Source organism: Phalaenopsis equestris, unplaced genomic scaffold (genome assembly GCF_001263595.1).
Source record: "Phalaenopsis equestris unplaced genomic scaffold, ASM126359v1 Scaffold000002, whole genome shotgun sequence".
NCBI classification, from domain to species: Eukaryota; Viridiplantae; Streptophyta; class Magnoliopsida; order Asparagales; family Orchidaceae; genus Phalaenopsis; species Phalaenopsis equestris.
This window is the reverse complement of record NW_018164444.1, coordinates 35,916,450-35,937,911: the sequence shown is the minus strand read 5'-3', so window position 1 is coordinate 35,937,911 and position 21,462 is coordinate 35,916,450. Positions and strand designations below refer to the sequence as shown.

The 21,462-nt window shown below is 34.5% G+C and overlaps 2 protein-coding genes across 2 annotated transcripts; one reads left to right on the top strand and one right to left on the bottom strand.

Moving 5' to 3' along the window:
- The first annotated feature begins 409 nt into the window (after nucleotides 1-409).
- Nucleotides 410-16,662, top strand: LOC110027571 (GDSL esterase/lipase At1g54790). Its single transcript, XM_020729063.1, has 5 exons — nucleotides 410-844; nucleotides 8,381-8,581; nucleotides 14,735-14,901; nucleotides 15,060-15,330; nucleotides 16,291-16,662. The coding sequence occupies exons 1-5, from the start codon at nucleotides 601-603 to the stop codon at nucleotides 16,557-16,559; spliced, it is 1,152 nt and encodes a 383-aa protein (XP_020584722.1). The 5' UTR covers nucleotides 410-600; the 3' UTR covers nucleotides 16,560-16,662.
- Nucleotides 16,663-17,186: 524 nt separating this feature from the next.
- LOC110018087 (UPF0603 protein Os05g0401100, chloroplastic) lies at nucleotides 17,187-21,244 on the bottom strand. Its single transcript, XM_020715313.1, has 3 exons — nucleotides 20,659-21,244; nucleotides 19,915-20,107; nucleotides 17,187-17,496 (listed from the first exon to the last, which is right to left on the bottom strand). The coding sequence occupies exons 1-3, from the start codon at nucleotides 21,085-21,087 to the stop codon at nucleotides 17,249-17,251; spliced, it is 870 nt and encodes a 289-aa protein (XP_020570972.1). The 5' UTR covers nucleotides 21,088-21,244; the 3' UTR covers nucleotides 17,187-17,248.
- Between the last annotated feature and the right edge of the window lie 218 nt (nucleotides 21,245-21,462).

The following is a 21,462-nucleotide window of genomic DNA, read 5'->3' as shown; positions in this document are numbered from 1 at the left end:
CCTTATTAAAAGTGGTTAGCTAGGAGGAGGTACCCACTCTAGAATCCGTACTCAATTTCAAAAGTAAGAAAAGTGACATGCTTGTAAAAAAAGAGGAAAATAGAGGAAATCAAGAAAGAGATCCAAGCAGATAGTAGCTAAGATGATGGAGCTAGCAAGATAAAGTCGATAGTTTTGATAGCAAGAAGAAAGCTCATCGGCGCTCCCCTGAGGGAGGCTTCAGAGCTTCAACCTACAAGGAGAACATCCCTGACATGCACACAAAAAAGATAAAGTCGATAGTTATAAGTTATATATATATATATATATATAACTTACAAAATAGTGATATTTTTAGGTGATATGGAAGATTTACATGATATATAAGAATTGAGTAGCATGTATGTCAATGCCTACAGCCTATTTCTTTTACTCACATGGCAATGGAGTGGCGTAAAATGTAAATTAGAAGTGTGAAATATAAAAATAATAGGTGGTTGTTGCCATCCACTATTCCACGAAAAATTATTCCACCCACTGCTTCGTCATCTTCACTCCTACTACCAAAGCAGGTTTATATGAACTCGCTCCTCATTATCACAGCAGGGTGCAGAAGCATTCATGGCGATTCCTCAAGCCCTAGCAACCGTGATCCTCTACCTCTCTATTTCTGCGGCCGCGACAACCGCCACCACCGCCGTCGACTTCAACTACCCAGCGATTTTCAATTTCGGAGATTCAAATTCAGATACAGGTGAGGTCACCGCGGGAACTGGTGAGATTCTGGACCCTCCCTATGGACAGAGCTACTTTAAACGCCCATCTGGGAGGTTTTGCGACGGCCGTCTCATCATCGATTTTCTCAGTGAGCCCCAACTTTGTCTTTGTTATTTTAGGAGCTTTCTGCTCTATTTCTGACAGCGCAGGTAGGGGTGGGTTGATTGCAGAACAAACTTATTTTGTTTTCCATTAACCTTTGTTTTTTCCTTTATAATGTCATGTTAGTTGGTGTGAAAGCGGGAGGGAAAGATTATAGTTTATCCTTTAGATGAGAGATTTTTGAGTATCTTCAGGATCTATTCAGTGTTATATAGCTGTTGAGTCTAAATCTGTCTGGTAGATCGTCCCCAAGGAATAGAGCGCTGTACCGAAGGGAGGTGATCTAGAGAGGGAGAGAAATGAGAGAGAGAAAGAGAAGATGAGGACTTTCCCGACCGGGGGAAGTGGGGTATTCCCGTGCTCATGTACCCATTTTATTCTATAAAATTAAAGGTAACAAATAAGGGGTGTTTCAAGAAATGAGGTGACCGACTACTAGATTGCCTCAAGGTCTGTGCAGACAATTTTTAAGAATACAATAGCAATAGTATCTGTATAATGGATAGTGGCATTATGAGTTAAATGCAACACCTTCAATGCTATCATACTTTCAAGATTGAAGAGCTATCTAGAATAACCATCACAGGAGATTTTTGCAAACCTTAAGTATTTAACTTTGATGTTGTCTTAGCTCAGGAAAACTGAACACACATACAGAGTAAAGGAGAGCATATGTTTGCCTGGAAATCCTTTGGAGGCAAAAAAAATGATGAGGTCTCACCAAGTTACAAAAATCCACGATCTTGTTAAAATATATATAATAATGATTATCCTCTAAACAGCTTGAGGAAGTTCAGTGCATGTTGTCTTTTAGACAAAATTACCAAAGTGACTCAGAGTTTACCTAAGTTTGCCCTCCTTAGTGTCGATTGGAAATACAAATAAGTGGGTGATGACAAGGCTAACAATGTCTTTGAACAAAAAAAAAAGTTAGTGTCTCTCGATCACTTTAGCAAGGTTTGCAGGATGTTACTTATTGTGGTCTTAAACGTCGTTTGGCCTTCGATTAGTGGTGCCGAGTGACATTGGGATAGTTGTTATGACAAGCAAGAGATTAGGTGCATAGAGTGTGACAAGCAATGCGATCATTGTCAATAATTTTTCGCGGGCAACATGTTTGATGTTATTATTATGATGAGTAGAATAATCTCAATAACAATATGATTGTTCTTTTTAACAATAATGAACATGATTGGTAATTTGATCATTATCAATAGGTGTATGTGGAAAGTTTATCCTATGCTACTATTATAGCAAGCAAGATGACCATTGATGAGTGCAACTAGCATCATCAATAAACATTGTGAAGGTTAATATTATTGTTAATATGTATCCATAATGGACTCTTCCAATGTTGCCATTGCAACAAGCAAGGTGATCGTTGATGGTAGTGAAAAGAACAGCATGAATGGGGACCATTGATGAACTGCATAACCATTGTTAGTTGGTGTCCTTCTTTGATGCGTCTAATTTTACTACATGACAACAGAGCGATTATTGGTGGAAGTGAAGCAAGCATTTGGGTTGTGAGAAATGTTTTTCGAAGTCCATAATCTCGAGAAAATCTTATCAAATGAACTAAAAAAAAAGAACCTTTATTCGTATGTTTCTTGAGGGCTATTTTGCTCATCTTTTGAAATATTTTTAGTTTTCCCACAATATATGATGCAAATTGAATTCTTCTAAGATTGAAATTTGATTGGATGATAAATGCCCTTGGGCTAGCTTGCTTGATTTGCCTAGATCGTTATGGCTAGCTACAAGCCAACAAAGATGATTTCCTTTGGTGTTTCATTTTGTTGATCTAAGCATAGTAAATCCTAGGTGATGACAATATTGCTAGTATATTGATGGTGATGGATCAAAGTTTCCAAGAGAAAATTGGTAGGAATAATGTCAAGACACTTGTCATTTTATAAACAAATTAAGTATATTTATGAAATGATGTTTGCTCATTTCTATATAGATCAACCTCTCTCTTCTAGAGAAGCTTTTGCATACATGTGTTAAAGAGTGTAATTTAGGTGGCATACTAATTAAAAAAAAACCTTAAAACTTCCAAAGTTGTATAAAAATGAACGCATGCTAATGTTTATGGAGCTTGTTGGCATGTTCCTTGTAGAATGTACTCGAGGCATGGAGACCATCTAAGTGGCTTTTGATAGAGGTGTCAAGGATGTCAATGCCCAAAGTGAAGCTTACACAATTGTGGCATATGGTTTGATGATAAAGACTTAAATCTTCTTTGCTTGGCTTGTTTGTTTGGGACCACTCAATCCCAACTCAAGCAGTCCGAGCATCCATGGATTTTCTTACAATTTTAACAAATATCATTTATTATTTTCTCTTTGTTATTTATTTTTTTGAATCAATATTCATTAACATAAAGTAGTTTATTTTACACATTTTTCCAACAAAAAAGAGCTATTTTGATTTAAATTCAAGTGTCTAATGGAAATCTATTTGATTATCTAACTGATGATTAAAATCTTGGGAGAAAAACTTTTTCTAACATGATTTATTTTTTAGTAGCATTTTCCTAGGGAGTAAATTATCTACACATTGCTCATAAAATAATGTTATGTGCATTATGAAAAATAATAAAATGACCACTTTAAAACATCTAAACAATATATATGTAATGAAAATAACACAAACATCTAAAATATAGTTTACTTATAATAGATTTTAAATTCTTACAATTGTATTTGTTTTTCACTCCGCGCTCCTCTCATTTTCTCATCCTTGCTTCCTCTTCTTCGCTTTTCTTCTCATCATCTTATTGTTTACTACGACTTATTATAATTTATATGTTGTTGGATTATGGAATTGACATGTTCTTGTATTTTGACATTCGTGTGAGTTTTAATATTCTTAGTCATACCAGCTTTATAAACTATTTTATAGTTTTTCTTCTATATGACTAGATATGTACTATAAGTTATACCCTGGGTGTCTTCTCGATAAAACCTCCATTTATTTTTTCCTCCGACGACCTACATCTATAATTCTTGATTTGACATTTGAATTTATCCACTTGAACATTACTTATGGAGTTTTGATTTTATATAAATCTCAATCGCATGTACTGATCTTGCAAAAAACTAATTTGCGTGAGATTTTTAAAATATTAAGTAATGTTCACATTAAAATTTGTAATTACATAAACAACTTTTGATTTATTGTCCATCCATTTCTTGCTCTTCTACCTCCGATTAATGTGCTTTTACAATTCCAATACTAAATAAATTAATACAAAAAATAAGAATAAATAATCTATAAATTTACACGTATTGTTCCCCTCTTATTTCCACAAATGGAATTGAGATGCTTGTATGTAGGAAGGTGTTTGTGCCTCCACAATTAGAAGTGTGGTGTTGTTTGCTCTATTTTCTTTAATTCACATAAACCCCATTTTGCATATAACTCGATTCACATGCCCTCACGATTCACAAGAGTTTTTGTCCACAGTTGTCATGCAAGCTTATCGATCCGCATCACTTGAAGTTTCTCCTGATTTAGGGTCCGTTTGGGGCAGCTTATTTGGTGCGTTGGCGTTTTGAAAACGCACCTAGACTGTTTGGGTAAACTGCATTTTGACAACTCATGCGTTTTGAAAACACTGAAAGCAACGTTTTCACACCGCACCTATCTAGGTGCGATGACAACTTTTTGGCAGCGGTCTGACTTTTCCAAATAAATAAAAAATTATAATAGTCACCGCACCTAGCTTATTAGCAGATTGTTTTTAATCAGCTTATCAGCAGATTATTCAATAAGCTACAGCTGCCCCAAACAAACCCTTAGTCATAATTTTGTGGAAGCTAATAAATGCTCCGCTGCAGTACAAAAATATTGTACTTTTACTTAAAACTATAATTGTTTTTAATAAAAATGAAGAATTTATAACCTTAAGCTTTCAAAAAATACATAAAGAATATTGAACATTGTTATCATGATATCTCTAATCACATATGTTGTTTTGTTGAGATGGGTTAAACTTACATACTTAAACTTAATAAAGTAAAATTAAATAACTATAAAGAAAATCATAACGAATTGTGTTATGGCAATCATTTTCAAGTGTTACAGGTCGCCATCAATCCCAATATATTGTTTATGCTCATGTGTGGAAGATATATTGTTTATGCTCATGTTGTAGGTTGGGCAGGTGTGTTATCATGTGGGCTATGGGAGGGTATCAAGAGGGGTTGGAGTAGCTAGACTATCTTACATACTGTGGTGGGGGCTGTAGCATAGTTGCATGTAAGATGGATGGTAGTATGTATATGATTCTGGATATTGTGGTGATTAAAATAGTGAATGTGAATGCAATGGATTGGCATGTGCTGTTTGTGGAGAGTGGTGGACTTGGACCAAGACTTGATGATATTATATAGGTTTTAGTGTTGTTGATAGTGATGGCTGATATGGAGGCTGTGTTGGTGGTGATTCCAACATGAATCCCCTAATGGCACTTAAAAAATATAAATTCAATGAATTTTTTTTTCTCGATGCTCATCTTCGGCTTCACATGTCATCCGCAATTGTTTTGATTGCCAATAAACATAAGGTTATTAGAATCGAACTAGACATTGGATTTGTGGAAGTACATGCTAAAGGGGTTCCCTTGATATTTGATAGGGAGTTCATTATTTCTAATAATGATATAAGTAATAACATGAATATGTAATATATATATATATATATATTATATATATATATATATATCCTTACATGTCAATATATAACACATACTTCAAATAAGTTAAAAAAATACTACATTACTCTTCTTTAAATTTCTAGTCAAATCGGTTTAGCCACTCCCAACTTAAGGGTTGAATTGTTTGACGATGATTGTTGTTCGTGGTTCACTACAAATTTTATTTTTAGTCTGAACTAATTGGTTTGAGGATTGGTTCAATTATTTGGTTTGATTTGGTCTGATTTACAACCTTGGTAAATTTACGTTACAAGATTATATGATATGTATAAGCGAAAATGAGCATCATAAATGATAAACAACTGTAATTACTGTAAATGATAAACTAGTTTAGAATTTGCAACGAAACTATATATTATTACAAGCTTTACATGCATGTTTTAACTAATTAGTATACTAATTATCACGAAGCATCAAAAGATAACTTGAGAACTAACAAATAAGCTTGCAATTACTGAAATTGTGCCATCAATGTCTCTTGCTATATCTCAATAGTCACCAATCATCCTTAAGTATGCATCAAAATTTAAAATTCAACCACAGAATTACCTAAAATGGAAATGATCAGATGAAAACAAGTGAGCAAAACAAACAAGCAATAATTGGATGTTTTGAAATGAGCAAGGGTTGAGCATAAAAAAAAAAAAAAAAAATTAGTTTAAAGAGTCCATAATTTAACTATTCTTTTACAAGGATATCCTGATTCATCAAACAATTCATTCAAAATATTATTCCTTATTTAACTAATATGACTAATTGTAACGCTTTTGAAGAACTAAATTTGTAAAAATAAATTCACAATCAAACTTTTGGAATGCTTTTGTAGTGCACAAATTTAGTCTGCATCACAAATATGTACTTTTTATTGCGTTTCCATTTAAGGAACTCTTGTTGTTATCTAGTACTCTATCATCCTAAAAAGCATAATGAAATCCATGGATATTAACTTCAACCACTCCACAATATCAAATGCTTCTCTCGTATTAAATGGAAGCTCCTTAGATGGCTTCTTAATACAAATTTGAAGTTGTGTTTTGAGCGGCCACCACTGGAGCTCAGTCAATCATTAAATCCAAGCAAGATGGAATGATCAACAACAAATAGAAAAGGTCAAACATTTTAATCAAGAATGACACAATTGTGCTATACATGAATATTCACTACTATTTACTTAAACTAAAGTAGTTTTGGTTGCAGAGTGATATGAAAATAATTCAGTTGGACTATTATGGCTTGCCTTATTTAACATCCTATTCTAAAGGAAGATAGATCTTCCTAAAGGCATACTATACAAACAAAAGTTTTTGATGTAGATCATAAACAATACCAATAACAATCAAATGACTACATAGATCGATACTTTTCAAATTTATGTTTCATGTTTTAACTATTGATCTAAAAAATATCATCTAATAGAAAACAGTTGTCTAGATATTCTTTGATCTATTAATATAGGAAGAACTAAATAAATTATATGATAATCCATCTTTTCAAAATAATGTTGTTGGGGGAATCGGATACTTCTAATACATCTCTTATATTAGATAACTTCTCCCAAACACTGTAATCTACCTTCCAACTTGATCCATTATATTTCAAAAGGAAATCATGATTCATGAACATACCTAAATTGGAAGGCACTATCAATCTTATGATAGGTAGAATTTATAGAGGTATGCTTACATAAACCAAATGTAGATTGATTAGCAGTGGAAGATCCGAAAGCTTGTGAAAAGCAGTGTTTGGTAAGGGCAACAACTTGATAGTGGCTCATAGGAGATGAGAGGGAGGCCAGCTACAATTAGCGAGTGAAGCAGAACCTGTGAGATTGGCATTGAAACATGCAACCATTTGGGCTAAAGATTGTGGTCTATAGACATCAGTTGCTTAGTGAGCAGTTTGAGGTCAAGCTTGTGCTAGTGGCAAGTCATGCGAGAGGAGTTTGGGATTGTGTGACGGGTTGTTGTATTTCTGAGAAAGAGGTGGCGTGCATTGAGATTGAGGCGGGGCTTTGAATGTGTGAAGCAGAGAAGAAATGAGGGGAAGAGGTTAGAATCAATAGTTTATCCCAGAAGCCTACATATTTTTGGTGACTTTTCTACCAGAAACTGATGGTGCTACAAACACCAAGGGAATTCTAATGACATTTAACATCAACAGAATGTCCGTCAGAAATCCATCAATAAATGTTTGTTTTTCTGTAGTATTTAAGGTGATCTGTCATCTAACTAGCCATCTCAACCAAGCTTATTGATATTATTCAATTTATCTTAGTCATAGAAATAGCATCAAACCGAACACATTTTATTATTAGTAAGATATAGCATCAAACCCAACAAATTTTATTATTAGTGAGATAGAGTAACCTAACAAAACTTTAATCTAGATGCTCTACAGTTTTACATAAATCGAATACAATTTTATGGTATGCTGCAGGAAATTTAGGGTTTCTTGTATGTCTATTGTTAGCATGGCGTGTTGATCTATTGAACTTCTAGAAGACAATTGAGAACAATTTACTTTCCATTAACCTGCAGCATCCTTTGTTCGTAATGCATATAAAGGTTTTTCTCGGATGTTAATGTCTTTTAGAATGCTGCTGAGGTTGAAGGAATGATTTCCATGCATTTGTTTGGAGTAAGACGATATCAAGCTGATGGCTATGGTTTTTTGATGTCTCAATACTCCAACGCTCCAACGCTACTCAAACCCTAGTTTTTTGTTTTTTTGTATTCTTATTTACTATGGAGTTATCGTTTGGTTGTCTTCATCTGATAAATTAATTTTATTATGATGCAGTGAATGCAATGGACCTACCTTTTCCCAATGCCTACTTGGGGGCAGTTGGTGCACCACGTTTCCTTAATGGCTGCAATTTTGCTGCTGCTGGATCTACAATACTTCCTGCAACTGCTACATCAGTCTGTCCATTTTCTTTTGGGATTCAGGTTGCTCAGTTTTTTCACTTCAAACTCCGGGTTACTGAACTGCTAGCCAAAGGTATGTCCTTTTAGAGCCCTTAAAACCTTAAAATCTTTTATGGAATTGATTTTCTTGAAAAGAAGGGTTAATTGTTGATTGGTTGCTTCATCTATAAGTATCTGCTTTCACGACTTTGGTCTTTGATACTATTATTAAATATTTCCTTGTTTGAAATGACTTGAGCGGTCAGTTAAGTCTTTAATATTTTTCTTATACATTTTAGATCCAAAGCATTGAATCAGAATCTGTAGGTTGAATTTCTGCTAAATCTGTTATTTTAATACTATGTTGCATTTATTCTTCGCATTCTTTTATAATAGATTCATTGGGCAATATTGCAAAGAGCTATCAAGTATTGAAAATTGAACTAGGCTTTGAACTGGAAGGAGAGGTTTAAAGTTTGATGGTTCAACCCTGGCTAAATCAAAAGATGTAATAAGTATTAATTTAATTTTAATATGTATTGAGAATTGGACCTTATTTAGACTCCTTTTGGTAAAAATGGAATATTTGTAAAACATTGTAATACCCTATTTAAGACCGTGTTATGATGTACAAAAAAGATTTTTGGAATAATTTGTCTTTTTGGTATCAGAGTCATAGAGTAGTAACCCTAGTAGCTAGCTATTCTTGGTGCTGCTCGAATGAGGGGATTGCGGCTCGCTTGGAAAAAAACTAGTGGATCATGGCTCGCTGGGAAGGCAACTAAGGGATCGTGATAGAGAACCCGTGCGATATAGTCATTGGGAAGGCAACTACGGGATCGTGGTTCGTGGTAGAGAACCTTCACGATACAGTCGTTGGAAAGGCAACTACAGGACCGCGACAGAGAACCCTTGTGACAGTCGCTGGGAAGTCAACTATCGTAATGAGGGGACATCGTCGTGAACCCTCGAGATTCTCGGGTGTTCCCTATGGCTGAACCGATGACACCTTCGGCTGCTGGATTATCGTAGTGTTTCCAGTGGCTCGGTGTAGTGCATGGGTGAAGTGCACATGAAATCAGAGCAGTGGAGAGAACTTTGGTTCTACATGTGTGAGAGGATGATGAAGGCTGCGAAATGTTAAATTGTGGTCAGGAAATGAAGATAGTGCCAGAGATAAAGGTTTGGAGCTTCTGGGGAAGATAAATCCTTAAGGTCTTTGTCGGGCTCATATGCTAGCATCTTGACGGGAATTGTCAGCACGTGCTCCTACATGGGTGAAACAGATCTTCCTCTTGTGGATCTAAAACTTGATGGACCGGCCACATATCTAAGGTGATCAAGTTGGATTGAAACTGTTATAGTAGGGAAAAAACTAGAAGGATATCTGACGGGGATCGAGCCAAGGAGTGACAATGCTGAGAGAGATGAGTGGGTTACTACACATGCCTTGCTTCCATCTGGCTACTCAACTCGATGGTTCCATTGATTGTCTCATCAGTAGATGATATTCGAAAGGTGAGCGACATCTGGGCAAAGCTGAAGAAGAGTTATGATGGAGCTAAGAACAACATGAGGGCATTCCAAATTTAGCGTGAGATAGAGGAAGTGGTTCAAGGTGATAGATAGATTCAGGAGTACATCATAGAACTGAAGTGCTTGTGGGCAGTTCTTGATCACTTCTCATCGATGTCGAGTTGTGGCGATCTGGAGTGCAAGAAAGGAAAAATCTTTACTCAGAATAGGACTGCAGTTTCTGGCCCATCCAAACCTGATCTTTGATCAGAGGAGATTTGTCCTTCTAGCTCAGGTGATTATCCCTTCATTGGATGAGGTCATTGCTGCGATGATACATGAGGAGAATCTCATGAAGCTACACCGAGTCGAGTGGACTTCTGGGTGCACAATCAGTTTTGGCTGCCTCAAGCTCAGGTATGATAGGTGTCCAGGGGGATACTCATAAGTGCTATAATATTGGTGAAGTTGGGCATCTGAGTGTCTTAAGTTACCTAAGGAGAGAGAGAGAGAGAGACAGGTACACTTGGACATGATGGAGGCTGTGTTCATGGTCATGGCGGTCTAAAAGGTGGAAAATGGGGCTACCGAACAAATCTGATGGTAGCAGAGGAGGGAGACACATGTATGGTTTTTACTAATGAGGATCATGAGTGTCTGGAGTTGTTGAAGAAGATGCAAAAAATAATAGGAGATGGGGATGAGGATGCTTCCAACCAGTCATCATCAAAGGTTAATATTGCCACGTATTCTCACTCTGAAAAAGGTATTTGTGATACACATGTGCTTGTCTCTATTTTCATTACAGGATCATCAGCATGGATAGTAAATTCTGGTGGATCTCGACATGTGATAGGTACTTCTAGGGAGTTTTCTTCCTATACTCTCCTAGCGGTACCAGAAAACATCCAAATTGCTGATGGAAAAATGTAGTCTATAGTTGATAAGTGTACAATGAGGGGCATCAGTTATATGAGATTATCCAATGTTTTGCATTCTCGTTTTTTTCTAGTGAACCTTTTATCCACTAATTCCATTATTCTCTAGCTAAAATTTGTTGTTTCTTTTGATAATCCCAACGTGATCTTCCAAGAGAAAGAGACGGGCCAAACAGTTGGGACTGGAACGTGGTATAATGGACTCTGGTACTTGATCGGGAGGAGATGGGCTCAACTTTGACATCCATTGTAGAGAGTGGTGGAGTAGGAGAATCTGGGAAGAGTGTGGAGGATGTGTTGCTGCTACATTACAGACGTATGAGACACTCTTGTTTTAGTTTATTGAGTCGGTTGTATCCTTCGTAATATGAAAAGACATAAACAAAAGCTTGTTTGTGATGCTTGTGAGTTTGACAAGCTTATTAGGAGCTCTTATATCATTTTTGGAAATAGTAGTTCAGGTGTTTTTGACTTGATACATTACAGACGTATGAGACGCTCTTGTTTTAGTTTATTGAGTCGGTTGTATCCTTCGTAATATGAAAAGACATAAACAAAAGCTTGTTTGTGATGCTTGTGAGTTTGACAAGCTTATTAGGAGCTCTTATATCATTTTTGGAAATAGTAGTTCAGGTGTTTTTGACTTGATACATTTTGATGTATGGGAACCTTGTTCTACAACTTTTATTGATTGTTATCAATATTTTGTGACTTTTTGTTGACCATTTTGTGACTTGGTAAAAAAGGGAATATTGAAGAAGTCTAGTGGTATATTTGTAAAATATTGTAATATTCTATTTAAGCTTGTGTTATGAATGTACAGAAGAGGTTTTCAGAATAATTTGTCTTTTATATGATTTAGATGATGTGATGATAAATTGATAATATAATAATGATATTTTTATCACTTAAATATACTATATGTGTCACTATTTTCTTCCTCTTTCCTGTAGATGTGGAGCCTTTGTCTTTCTTTCTGCTTGCAGAACCCTATTTCTTTGGTTCTTTAGGACTTGGAACCTCAGCCGCAACATCTTTCTCCTTTTTCATGGAATTTATGATATTTCACTCTTTAATATTTTGAATATGATTTTCCATTAAAACTTTGGAATTTAATAGTTTAGTTAATTCTCCACTTTTAGGAGTTGTGTGGTTGCAATTAACTCATGTAGGATTTAGTAAATCCTATAAATCTAAATTTAGTAAATCCCGAGGCAATTAAATCCTGAGAATTATTTGGTATGATGAATTTAAATCCAATTAAACCTTGAGAAACTATTTGGCTACTTATTTTAGAATTTAAGTTGGTTAGCTCGGATAAAATTTTAATAATAAATATATCAATGTTAAAACTTATTATATATTTTTTAGCATATTTCAACTTAATTAGACTAATTATATTGCAATGAATTTAGGCTAACATTTCAGATGATATTTAATTAGTCTCTTATTAAACTATTTAAAAAATAAATAAATTCTAGGCAGCCAGATTTAGTTGACTTAATAATTTTTATTAATCAACTTTACCTATTTAGGTTAATTTCTTTTTTTAATTAATGTATTCATATTTAATTTATTTGATATAATATTATCAATTATAATTTATAGTTTTTTTTTTGTCAACTATAATTAAATTTAATAAATTGACATAGCATATATTCTTTTAATCAATTATTAATTAATAAATTATTAAACTAACAAAATATTGAATGTTTGCTAACTTTCAAATCCTAATTAATATATACTATTATTTAACATATTGCTTAAATTTGCTTAATTTAATATTAATAATTTTAATTAATATTTTTTTATTAATTGATCTTAATTAAATTAAAATTAATGTAACTAATATTATAATTTATCATTAATTAATCATTTATTAAAATTATCATCTTTCAACCTCTAAGAATGATGCTTAAAATCCTCTTCGAAGGCAAAAGGAGGAAGAGGGGACCTCTAAAGAAGGCAGTGACTAGACCTACGGCGAGTGAAGCGGTGGAGTTTGTGAGACTTGCGGGTAAGCTAAATCCACCCAGCTCTCAATCAGAATTTGATAGTGAAGGTGAATCCCTCTTAGCTTGTTGGTTGAAAATTTAGTCTTTTAAGCAAGAAGTCTTGGATTCAAAGTCTTGCATATGAGGTGTGTATTTTTATGATTAAATTCCCTCAAATCCCCCCCACTTCAAAAGAAAATAAATAAAAACTAGCCCCTTGATATAAACCTTTTATTTGTAGTCATTTGATCACAATTAGAAAGCAAAAAATTGACAAGATTAGAACCGATGGCTTTGTAAAAGCTTGTCCGGCTCACTGGTTTTATCAGATTTTGGCCAGTTTTGTGCAGAGGTGATTTTGGACCTATAGACTGAACCAGCTAGAGGACTAGTTCATGGTTGAATCGATTGGACTAGCTGGTCTGGTTAAAATCATGATCCTTATGAAGCAAAAATTAGGATAATCTTTAAGTTGCAAGCATGCCATTTGTTTTATCAGTTACCAAAGAGTAATGTTGAAAAGTAAGGACATGATAAACCTTTACATAGAATGACAACTAGATGCTTTTTGGACTATTTCAAGTAAAAAAAAAAGTTTTTTTAAATTTAATGCCAAGGAATGCATAGATTACATGATTGCTAATCAGGATGAATGGTGATACTCTAAAGGGTGGTAATCCTTCAACAACACTACTTTAAATGGGAGGAGCATGGCTTCTCATTAATTTCAGGAAGGATTATATTGAAAAAACCAGCAAGGACGGAAATTGCACAGATTTATTAAGAAGTTATCCATTTATTTAATTTTTGCAATGATTTTAGGCTCCGAGGCAATGATTGATTAAGATTTTCGAAGTAGAAGTGTGCAAAAATAACAGTAGAATGATGCATGTAGTGATAATGCTCTAGTCAATGACGGTATCATGAACAAGCATAAATGTGAATATCAAATAAGTAGTACTAACAAAGAAATTTCATGTGGAGAAATGGCAAAATTCGTTAGAGATTTAAAGGGTGATATTAAGAAGAACCTGCACTAGCTGATGTTGATGTTACAGAAACAGAAAGCAGAGGAAAACCAGGATCATAGCTTGAGAATAATAAAGTAAATCATCCTTGTGAAATCATGAGCGAGGTTCTTTGATGCCTAATATCATATAAAAAAGTTTAAAGATGGGCAGCAAAGTGCAATAGAAGAGAAATTCATCCACTTTTTTTTTTCTTCTTTTTTTTGTTTGGCAGGCCAACTTAAAAGAATAATTTCTTTAAATGCATCATATTATGTTTGCTTTTTGTTAACCAAATAAATATTTGGGTCAGCATGATGATGGAAGTATGATTATTCAACCTGTTTTAGAAGTTTAGAAGATGAAGAATGGCATGACTGGTGGAGTGGTAAACATTTTTCTCGAAGGCAGAAATTGGCTTTTAAAAATATCAACAATGTTTTTTGATTGCCATCTATAACTCTAAACCCTAAAATTTTGAGAAGAATATATTAGTTAATGGATATCCATGAACTTAAAAGCTTAAGCTAATGGTTGAAGCCCAAGGGGCACACTGGTAAATTAATAATTTTTCTCTTGTTTCAGAGTTCTCTAATTTCACTTGCATCTAAACGAAGGATTTCAATTTTGCAATTAAATGGTAGCTGGAGTTAAAAATTAACGTACGGCTTATTTATGTGTAAACTATAATTTTACTAAACAATTTTATGTGCAATAATTCTTTTCCTAGTACTTCAACCTCAGAATTCGCATGGAAACACACCACTGATAGCTTTATTCTGCTATTTCACAGGGAACAAGTTTAAAAAGTACATTCCACCTGCAGATTTCTTCAGTCGAGGGCTTTACATGTTTGACATAGGCCAAAATGACCTTGCTGGTGCTTTTTATTCCAAATCAGAGGACCAACTTATTGCCTCAATTCCAACTATTTTGTTAGAATTTGAGACCGGGGTCAAGGTTTTGTTACTCTGATCCTCACAAAACATGTTTATGTCATCTGGAATCTATTTTTTATTATATTTAGCTTATCAAGCAGTGTGTGATGAAATAATTAATATTAATATATCAGTTCTTAGTTTCTTTTGCTGATTTTTTTTTTAAACTTTGATATTCAGAAACTGTATGATCAAGGAGCAAGAAACTTTTGGATTCACAACACTGGCCCTCTTGGATGCTTAGCCCAAAATGTTGCTCAATTTGGCAAAGATCCTTCAAAACTGGATGAATTTGGATGTGTCAGCTCTCACAATCGTGCTGCCAAGCTCTTCAATTTGCAGCTTCATGCGCTCTGCACCAAGTTACAAGCCCAGTTTGTAAATGCAAGTGTCACTTATATTGACATCTTCACAATCAAATCTGACCTCATTGCAAATTATTCTCGATACGGTAAGCAGTTTTTTTAAATTGTATTTATCTGGTCATACCTTTGAATAAAAAGTTAAAAAATTTGGCTTAGCAATGAATGAAATTCCCTTCTATAGGTGGTCTGATGAGAGGCTGATATACACAAATTTATGATTATTTTTACAGAAAAGTTTTTCATGTTTTCCAGGTGATAATTAAGGCAATCTAACCATGTTCTGGGCTCGGTCTTAAAATAATAATAATAGAATGATCATGCTAAGGCTTTATTTGTCTGTGATTTGTACAATGCTTTGTTTTAGGAAATGCAGGTATACAGAATTTTTTTTTATTAAGAAAAGTGTTCTGTTATGATAATTACTTTTTGTCTACTTAATAAAATGTGAAGCCGTAAAACCTTTGCAAAAACATTATTTTGTGGGCCATTTACATGCAGACTGCACAATTCTTATTTAACACGTAAACTTTCATATTTATATACTTAACATTCAAATCTTTAATGTCACAAAAAAATCATTACTACGAATTAATAAGGTGAAATATACATTTTCAAGCAAAAGTTTATGGCATCAAAGCATTATAAATGTAAATATCACACTTCAGGTGTTTGATATGTAAATACAAAAGAATTGTGATATGTTTGTAAATGTTCCTAATTTTTTATTGTTTTATGATTAGACCTCTTTGTTGGGATCACGATAAATAACAGATTTACGTATTCAATGATGTCAACAACTCCAAAAATTTGGAGGAAAAAAAAATTAGGGAGTCTTTTTCATGTATAGTTTTAAAACACCAAAGTGCTATGTATGTACATATGCTAGTTTAGGTGTGAGATATATAAATACATAAGATTTGTGTACTTCATATGTAAATTTCCCTTCATTCTTTGCTTGCAGTAATAATCGTAGGTGGAAACACTAGTAGACTTGCAAACTGGAACAAACTCATCAAACACCTAACATCTATCTAATAATCTGTCAGGTTTTGAGTATCCAATTACAGCATGCTGCGGATATGGAGGACCTCCATTGAACTATGACAGCCGAATTCGCTGTGGGCAAACTAAGACATTAGATGGGAGCTCGGCTACTGCAAAAGGTTGCAGTGATGCTACTGATTATGTGAACTGGGATGGAATCCATTACACAGATGCAGCAAACCAATTTGTTTCATCACAAATACTCACTGGAAAGTACTCCGATCCACCTTTCTATGATAAGATGCCATTTCTTCTCAAGTTGAAGTTTTAAAAGAATCCTATTCATTACTTCCTAGTGCTGTACAATTACTTTCAATGAATATGTGTGAAATTTTTAAAATCATAATTTGTTATTCCTGAAAGCTGCTTGTTATTTTTTGAATATCTTTTACTGGTTTATCATGATTCTAAAAGAGTGATGCTATTTGGTAAGAAAATGTTTGTTTATTCATTCTTATTCTTGTATTTAATAAGTATCCATACAATTATAATCACATCACTCTTGCATTTAGATTGAACAAGCTGGTTTTGTGTTTAGCTGTTGTTGAAACAAGTATGACATCAAAAAAAAATTCTTTTCTTAAGAAAATTTTCTGACAGTGTGATTGGGTTCTTTTTTTAGTCATAACCAATTTTATAGCCAAATCATTATCATTAAAGTGACTAAAAAGAAAAGATTTGGTGACAGTTATTCCTTTAAAGATTTATTTGGGACAGTTTTCACCATTTTTTTTCTGTTTGGAACACTGCCTCACTCTTATTTGGCATGTTTTTCAGAAAATTTTATGGTAAAAAGCTAATTTTCTAAAATGCTAGATTTGACAAATTTCATCAATTTTCTAAAACAGAATTTTTATATTGTAAACCAAAACAAACAAACTAAGATATATTGGAAACAAGCTAGTAAGTTTCCAACACTGCTGCAAGCACATGCTTATTAAATTCTTGATATAAAATCTCCTATTTCCTAGAAACATAAGCATAGTACTGTGCCATTGGAACTACAAAAGCAATAACCAATAAGCCGCCAACCACCAGGCTGAATTGCCCTCTCTTCTCTTCAGTCTCTTCCTTGCTCTTAAAGTTGGATTCACGCTTATTATCTTTGAATTTAGGACCACCCGGATCTGGCAGGCCATCAATGGCAGCAACCAAACGATTAGCACTGCTAATCATGGCTTCATTGTACTTCTCATCTGTTGCAAGAACTGAAGGAGAAGATGAAAGAAAATCACGTACTGTCGATTATTTAATCGTAAGTAGAAATGCAATCACTCTTCTTTTTCTTTATAATACATTTTTTGAATGATAAAAAAATACTTTGGCAACCACAAAAATTATTTCGAAAATTTACATGCATGCCACTCAATTCATATATACTTACATATCTAATCTAAAGTTCAATTTTTACATATATATATATCACCTTACCAATGCATGAAACGTCTAATCTAAAGTTCAATTTTTACATATATATATATATATATATCACCTTACCAATGCATGAAACGGTGTATTTCACTTTTTAAAAGTTAAAATGTTTGTATTTTTGATGTGATGTGAAAGATTTGGGTGGTCTAAAATTTAAAGTAAAGTTTATATGTTAGATATGTAAATACATAGGAATTAGTGGTATGCATGTGGTGGATGAACAATGCTTTGATCAGCCACATATAGTTTCATTTTCCCCGCTTCTTCCAAGCATAGACATATAGTTTCATTTTCACGAGTGTATTATTCTCCTAATCATTTCTTTTAAAATTAAGAAGTTCAAGGGTAAATAATAATAATAATAATAATAGGAAGTTGCTCGACAAGGCGATGAATAGATTTTGAGTGAGTGATCCCATAATATGGAGAAAATTTTGGCGTATGTTGTCCGTACGTGAGCTACGACGGACGACGGATGCGATACACCGTCGAGGTATTTTTTTTTTCTGTTTTTTTTGCCGTGTATCGCATGTAGCTCACAATGGATGACATACTAAAAATTTTTTCCATAATATGAGTGAATGAGTTCCAATAATTTTAGTTACTCGTCATTTATCTCATGCAACTTTCCTTATCAGTAATTTTTTTTTTTATTTTTAAACTCTTTCAATTCGATCTCTAGTTTCTAAGCTACATCAGGTTATAAAATCAGCATGACTTTCGCCAAATACATGCTCAAGCATTTCCATAAGAATAGATCGACCAGAATGGGTGAGGCACTTCACCAAATATCAAACTCTAAGACAAGATTCTTCAATTAAGTAAAGGGTGATGAAGAATTTATTAAATACTAATTATATTTTCAAATAATCACTTAACTACCCCCTAACACTTTATTTCATCTTCTTCACCTTACAGCTCATGTTAAGACTATAAAAGGCTTATATATGAAGAGATTTGGGGAGCAGGGTAGTCTTTTTGAGATTCTTATCATTGCTGAGTGATTACCAATAAGATGAGTGAAACCCCACATGTTTAGGTGAATGAATTCTCACTTCTTTCAGGTTACTTAGCAATGGAATTACTTGATCAATCTTTTTCAACTCAACTTAGGACTAAATCATAATTTATCCATTAGAAACTCATTGTTTTCCTTTTTCCGTTTGTAATTTCAGCTTTATTAAACTGAACTTATAAACCGGATATGTATTCCCTAAATTCTCTCATGAAATAGCAGAAAACATTCAGCATTAGAATAATGAATTCCTTATGAAAAATAGCTAGAAAGTTTATCTTCCTTCTGAACAAAACTAGATACTGAAACCTTGCATGTTAAAAAAATTCCCACACATTCTGATTTCGCTCATGCTTAAAACTATTAAGAGGTAGGAGTGTGTATTAATTGGTTTAAACTGAAAAATTGAACCAAATCGATTATGGTTAGTTTAGAATTAAAGTTGATTTGGATTTTTTATTTGGTTTGATTTCAGTAAAAATTTTTTTAAAAAATGTGGTTTAAACCAAAAACTAAAAAGTAAAATTCAATGATCATATATATATTCAAATATTGATTAAACTGAACCGAACGGAATAAACCAAACTTCAATATGATTCAATTTGGTTGGGTTCTGCTTATGATTCAATTGGTTTGATTATACCTGCCATTTAGTTTTGATTCAACAGTTTAATAAATCCATCAACTAATCCAATCAAATCGACCAATTGCACACCTCTACAAAGAGGAACTAAGACCTTTCTTTAGCCTTCAAGATGTCTGTGACTTTGGCAAGCTATGCCTTCATGTCAATGACGAGTGATCGTAGAAACCTCAAATAGTATGTACACACGAAAATAAAAAATGAGCAGCTACGTAAAGACTCTATAAAGTATGCCAAACAGGTAGGCTAATAAGAGAGGTTTTGAGCAAGGTATGATATAACTATATCAAGGTATTTAGAAGACTATCGGATTTTAAGTTGGAAAGTTCAAAAACTCAAAAAAAATTTGATTGTTTGCTCTACGATTGGGTCGGTTTTACTCAAGTTAAGATTTGAACAATAGTGAATTTAGTGGTATTTACATACATAGCACTCAAAAGAAAAGATAATCATATAGCCTTCCTGAGATGTCTAATGAGCTGAGCAAAAACTCTGCTTGATATTATGAAAAAGAAAAAGATTCAGTTGATTTCTGACCAGGAAGGTTCTCTGACACAATGGCATCGAGTACTTTTTCTCCCACGGCTTCAATAAAACCTGGTCCGCCTGTTATCGCCCCTTCTTTCTGTGTGGTGACAAGCACAACTATTCCCTTGTTGTTCCCTTCTTCAACAGTGGGATACCATTTCTCTAACACTTGGTCTGCATACTCAAAAGCATCTGCTTTGCTCTGCAACCAAATTCATAGCAATGAATATATATTTGCATATATTTACAAGAAAAAAGTTTACATCTAGACTCCGGATGTCCGGACAACGGCGGGGATACAGCGGAGGAGGGGAGGAATTGGACCGCGGGGATGCAGCGGACCTCGCTGCATCCAGGCCGTTGTCCAGACATCCGGAGTCCGGATTCTCTATTTACAAAGGTTTTCACTAGAATGGTAAAAACAAAAAGCCTCAGTTACCATTTTTTGTCGGTTGGACAGACAATCAAACGGCTCTCTAGGAAATAAAGTTTGACGTTTGCAGTTTGTGAAACCTACCCCTAATTTGTAGGTAATCTAAGGGATCATGACAAAGTGAAGACGTGATACAGTTGAATAAAGTGGTAAACACAAATTGTTAGATATGTATCATACAAACAGCATGGAAGTCTCTCAGAACGGCTGAACCCTAAACAAATACTAAAAAACTCCTATTAAAAACTCCAAATAACCGGTTTGCGCAAAGGATCAAACACCTGACCGGCACAAGAGGACCTTAAGGATTCTCCTCATACCGTGAGCTTGCGAACGGTAATGAAATTGACGTGCAGGTTCTTCCTCGACTCCAAGTCGGCAAAGATGCGCTTGAGATCAGTCTTGGTCACCCGGCTGAGCACTCCGGCGTCGTCCACCACGTACGAATCCGTCGGCGGCCCCTCATTCAGCACGTCGAATTCCGAAGCCATCGCAAGGCTTGCAGCGGTCGGTAGAGGGCAGAAATTGATCGCAACGGAAATAGCTGCTGCAGCCAAGCTATGATGCAGGAAGGAAAGCCAGCTGTTGTTGTTGGGTGAGGAAAGAGATGAATAGGTAGATTGGATTGGTTTTTTGAGGACGGAGGAGACGATGGGCTTGTTGAGGCATGGGAGAGAAGGGGATTTGGAGAAGACTGATTTGAGATTCAGTATTGGATTGGAAGAACAGGAGAAGAGAATGGTTTCCATTGGGGAGGGGGTGGAGGAAGAAGAGAGTGTGGAGGGAAGCAGGTTGGAGAATGAGAGCCATTTCGGATTGTTTTTTTTTTTTCCCCTCTACGGTTGTGATTCAGAATTTGGGATTTCGATTGGTTGGCTGGGGTTTCGTTGGATAAGGTGGGGAACGATTCGGTGCCGCTCCAGGGGAACGGGATGAAGCGGCATTTACATATATATACCAGTCAATTTATTTATTTACATATGTAATATTACCTTTTAAAAAGGGAAATGCATCTTTTCATGCATTGGTAAGGTGATATATATATGTAAATATTGAAGTTTAGGATTTAGATATTTAAATTGTAGAATCTGAATTTGTCATGCGAATCACTCTAGAAGTATAGA

What these genes read in the sequence shown, in the direction of transcription:
- LOC110027571 (XM_020729063.1), top strand. Translation starts at nt 601, where the DNA reads ATGGCGATTCCTCAAGCCCTAGCAACCGTGATCCTCTACCTCTCTATT. An exon ending in TCTCATCATCGATTTTCTCA is followed by an intron (nt 845 to 8,380) that starts GTGAGCCCCAAC and finishes ATTATGATGCAG; the next exon opens with TGAATGCAATGGACCTACCT. An exon ending in AATTTGAGACCGGGGTCAAG is followed by an intron (nt 14,902 to 15,059) that starts GTTTTGTTACTC and finishes TTTGATATTCAG; the next exon opens with AAACTGTATGATCAAGGAGC.
- LOC110018087 (XM_020715313.1), bottom strand. Translation starts at nt 21,087, where the DNA reads ATGGAAACCATTCTCTTCTCCTGTTCTTCCAATCCAATACTGAATCTC. An exon ending in TTACCGTTCGCAAGCTCACG is followed by an intron (nt 20,108 to 20,658) that starts GTATGAGGAGAA and finishes ATTTGGTTGCAG; the next exon opens with AGCAAAGCAGATGCTTTTGA. An exon ending in TGTGTCAGAGAACCTTCCTG is followed by an intron (nt 17,497 to 19,914) that starts GTCAGAAATCAA and finishes CTTCTCCTTCAG; the next exon opens with TTCTTGCAACAGATGAGAAG.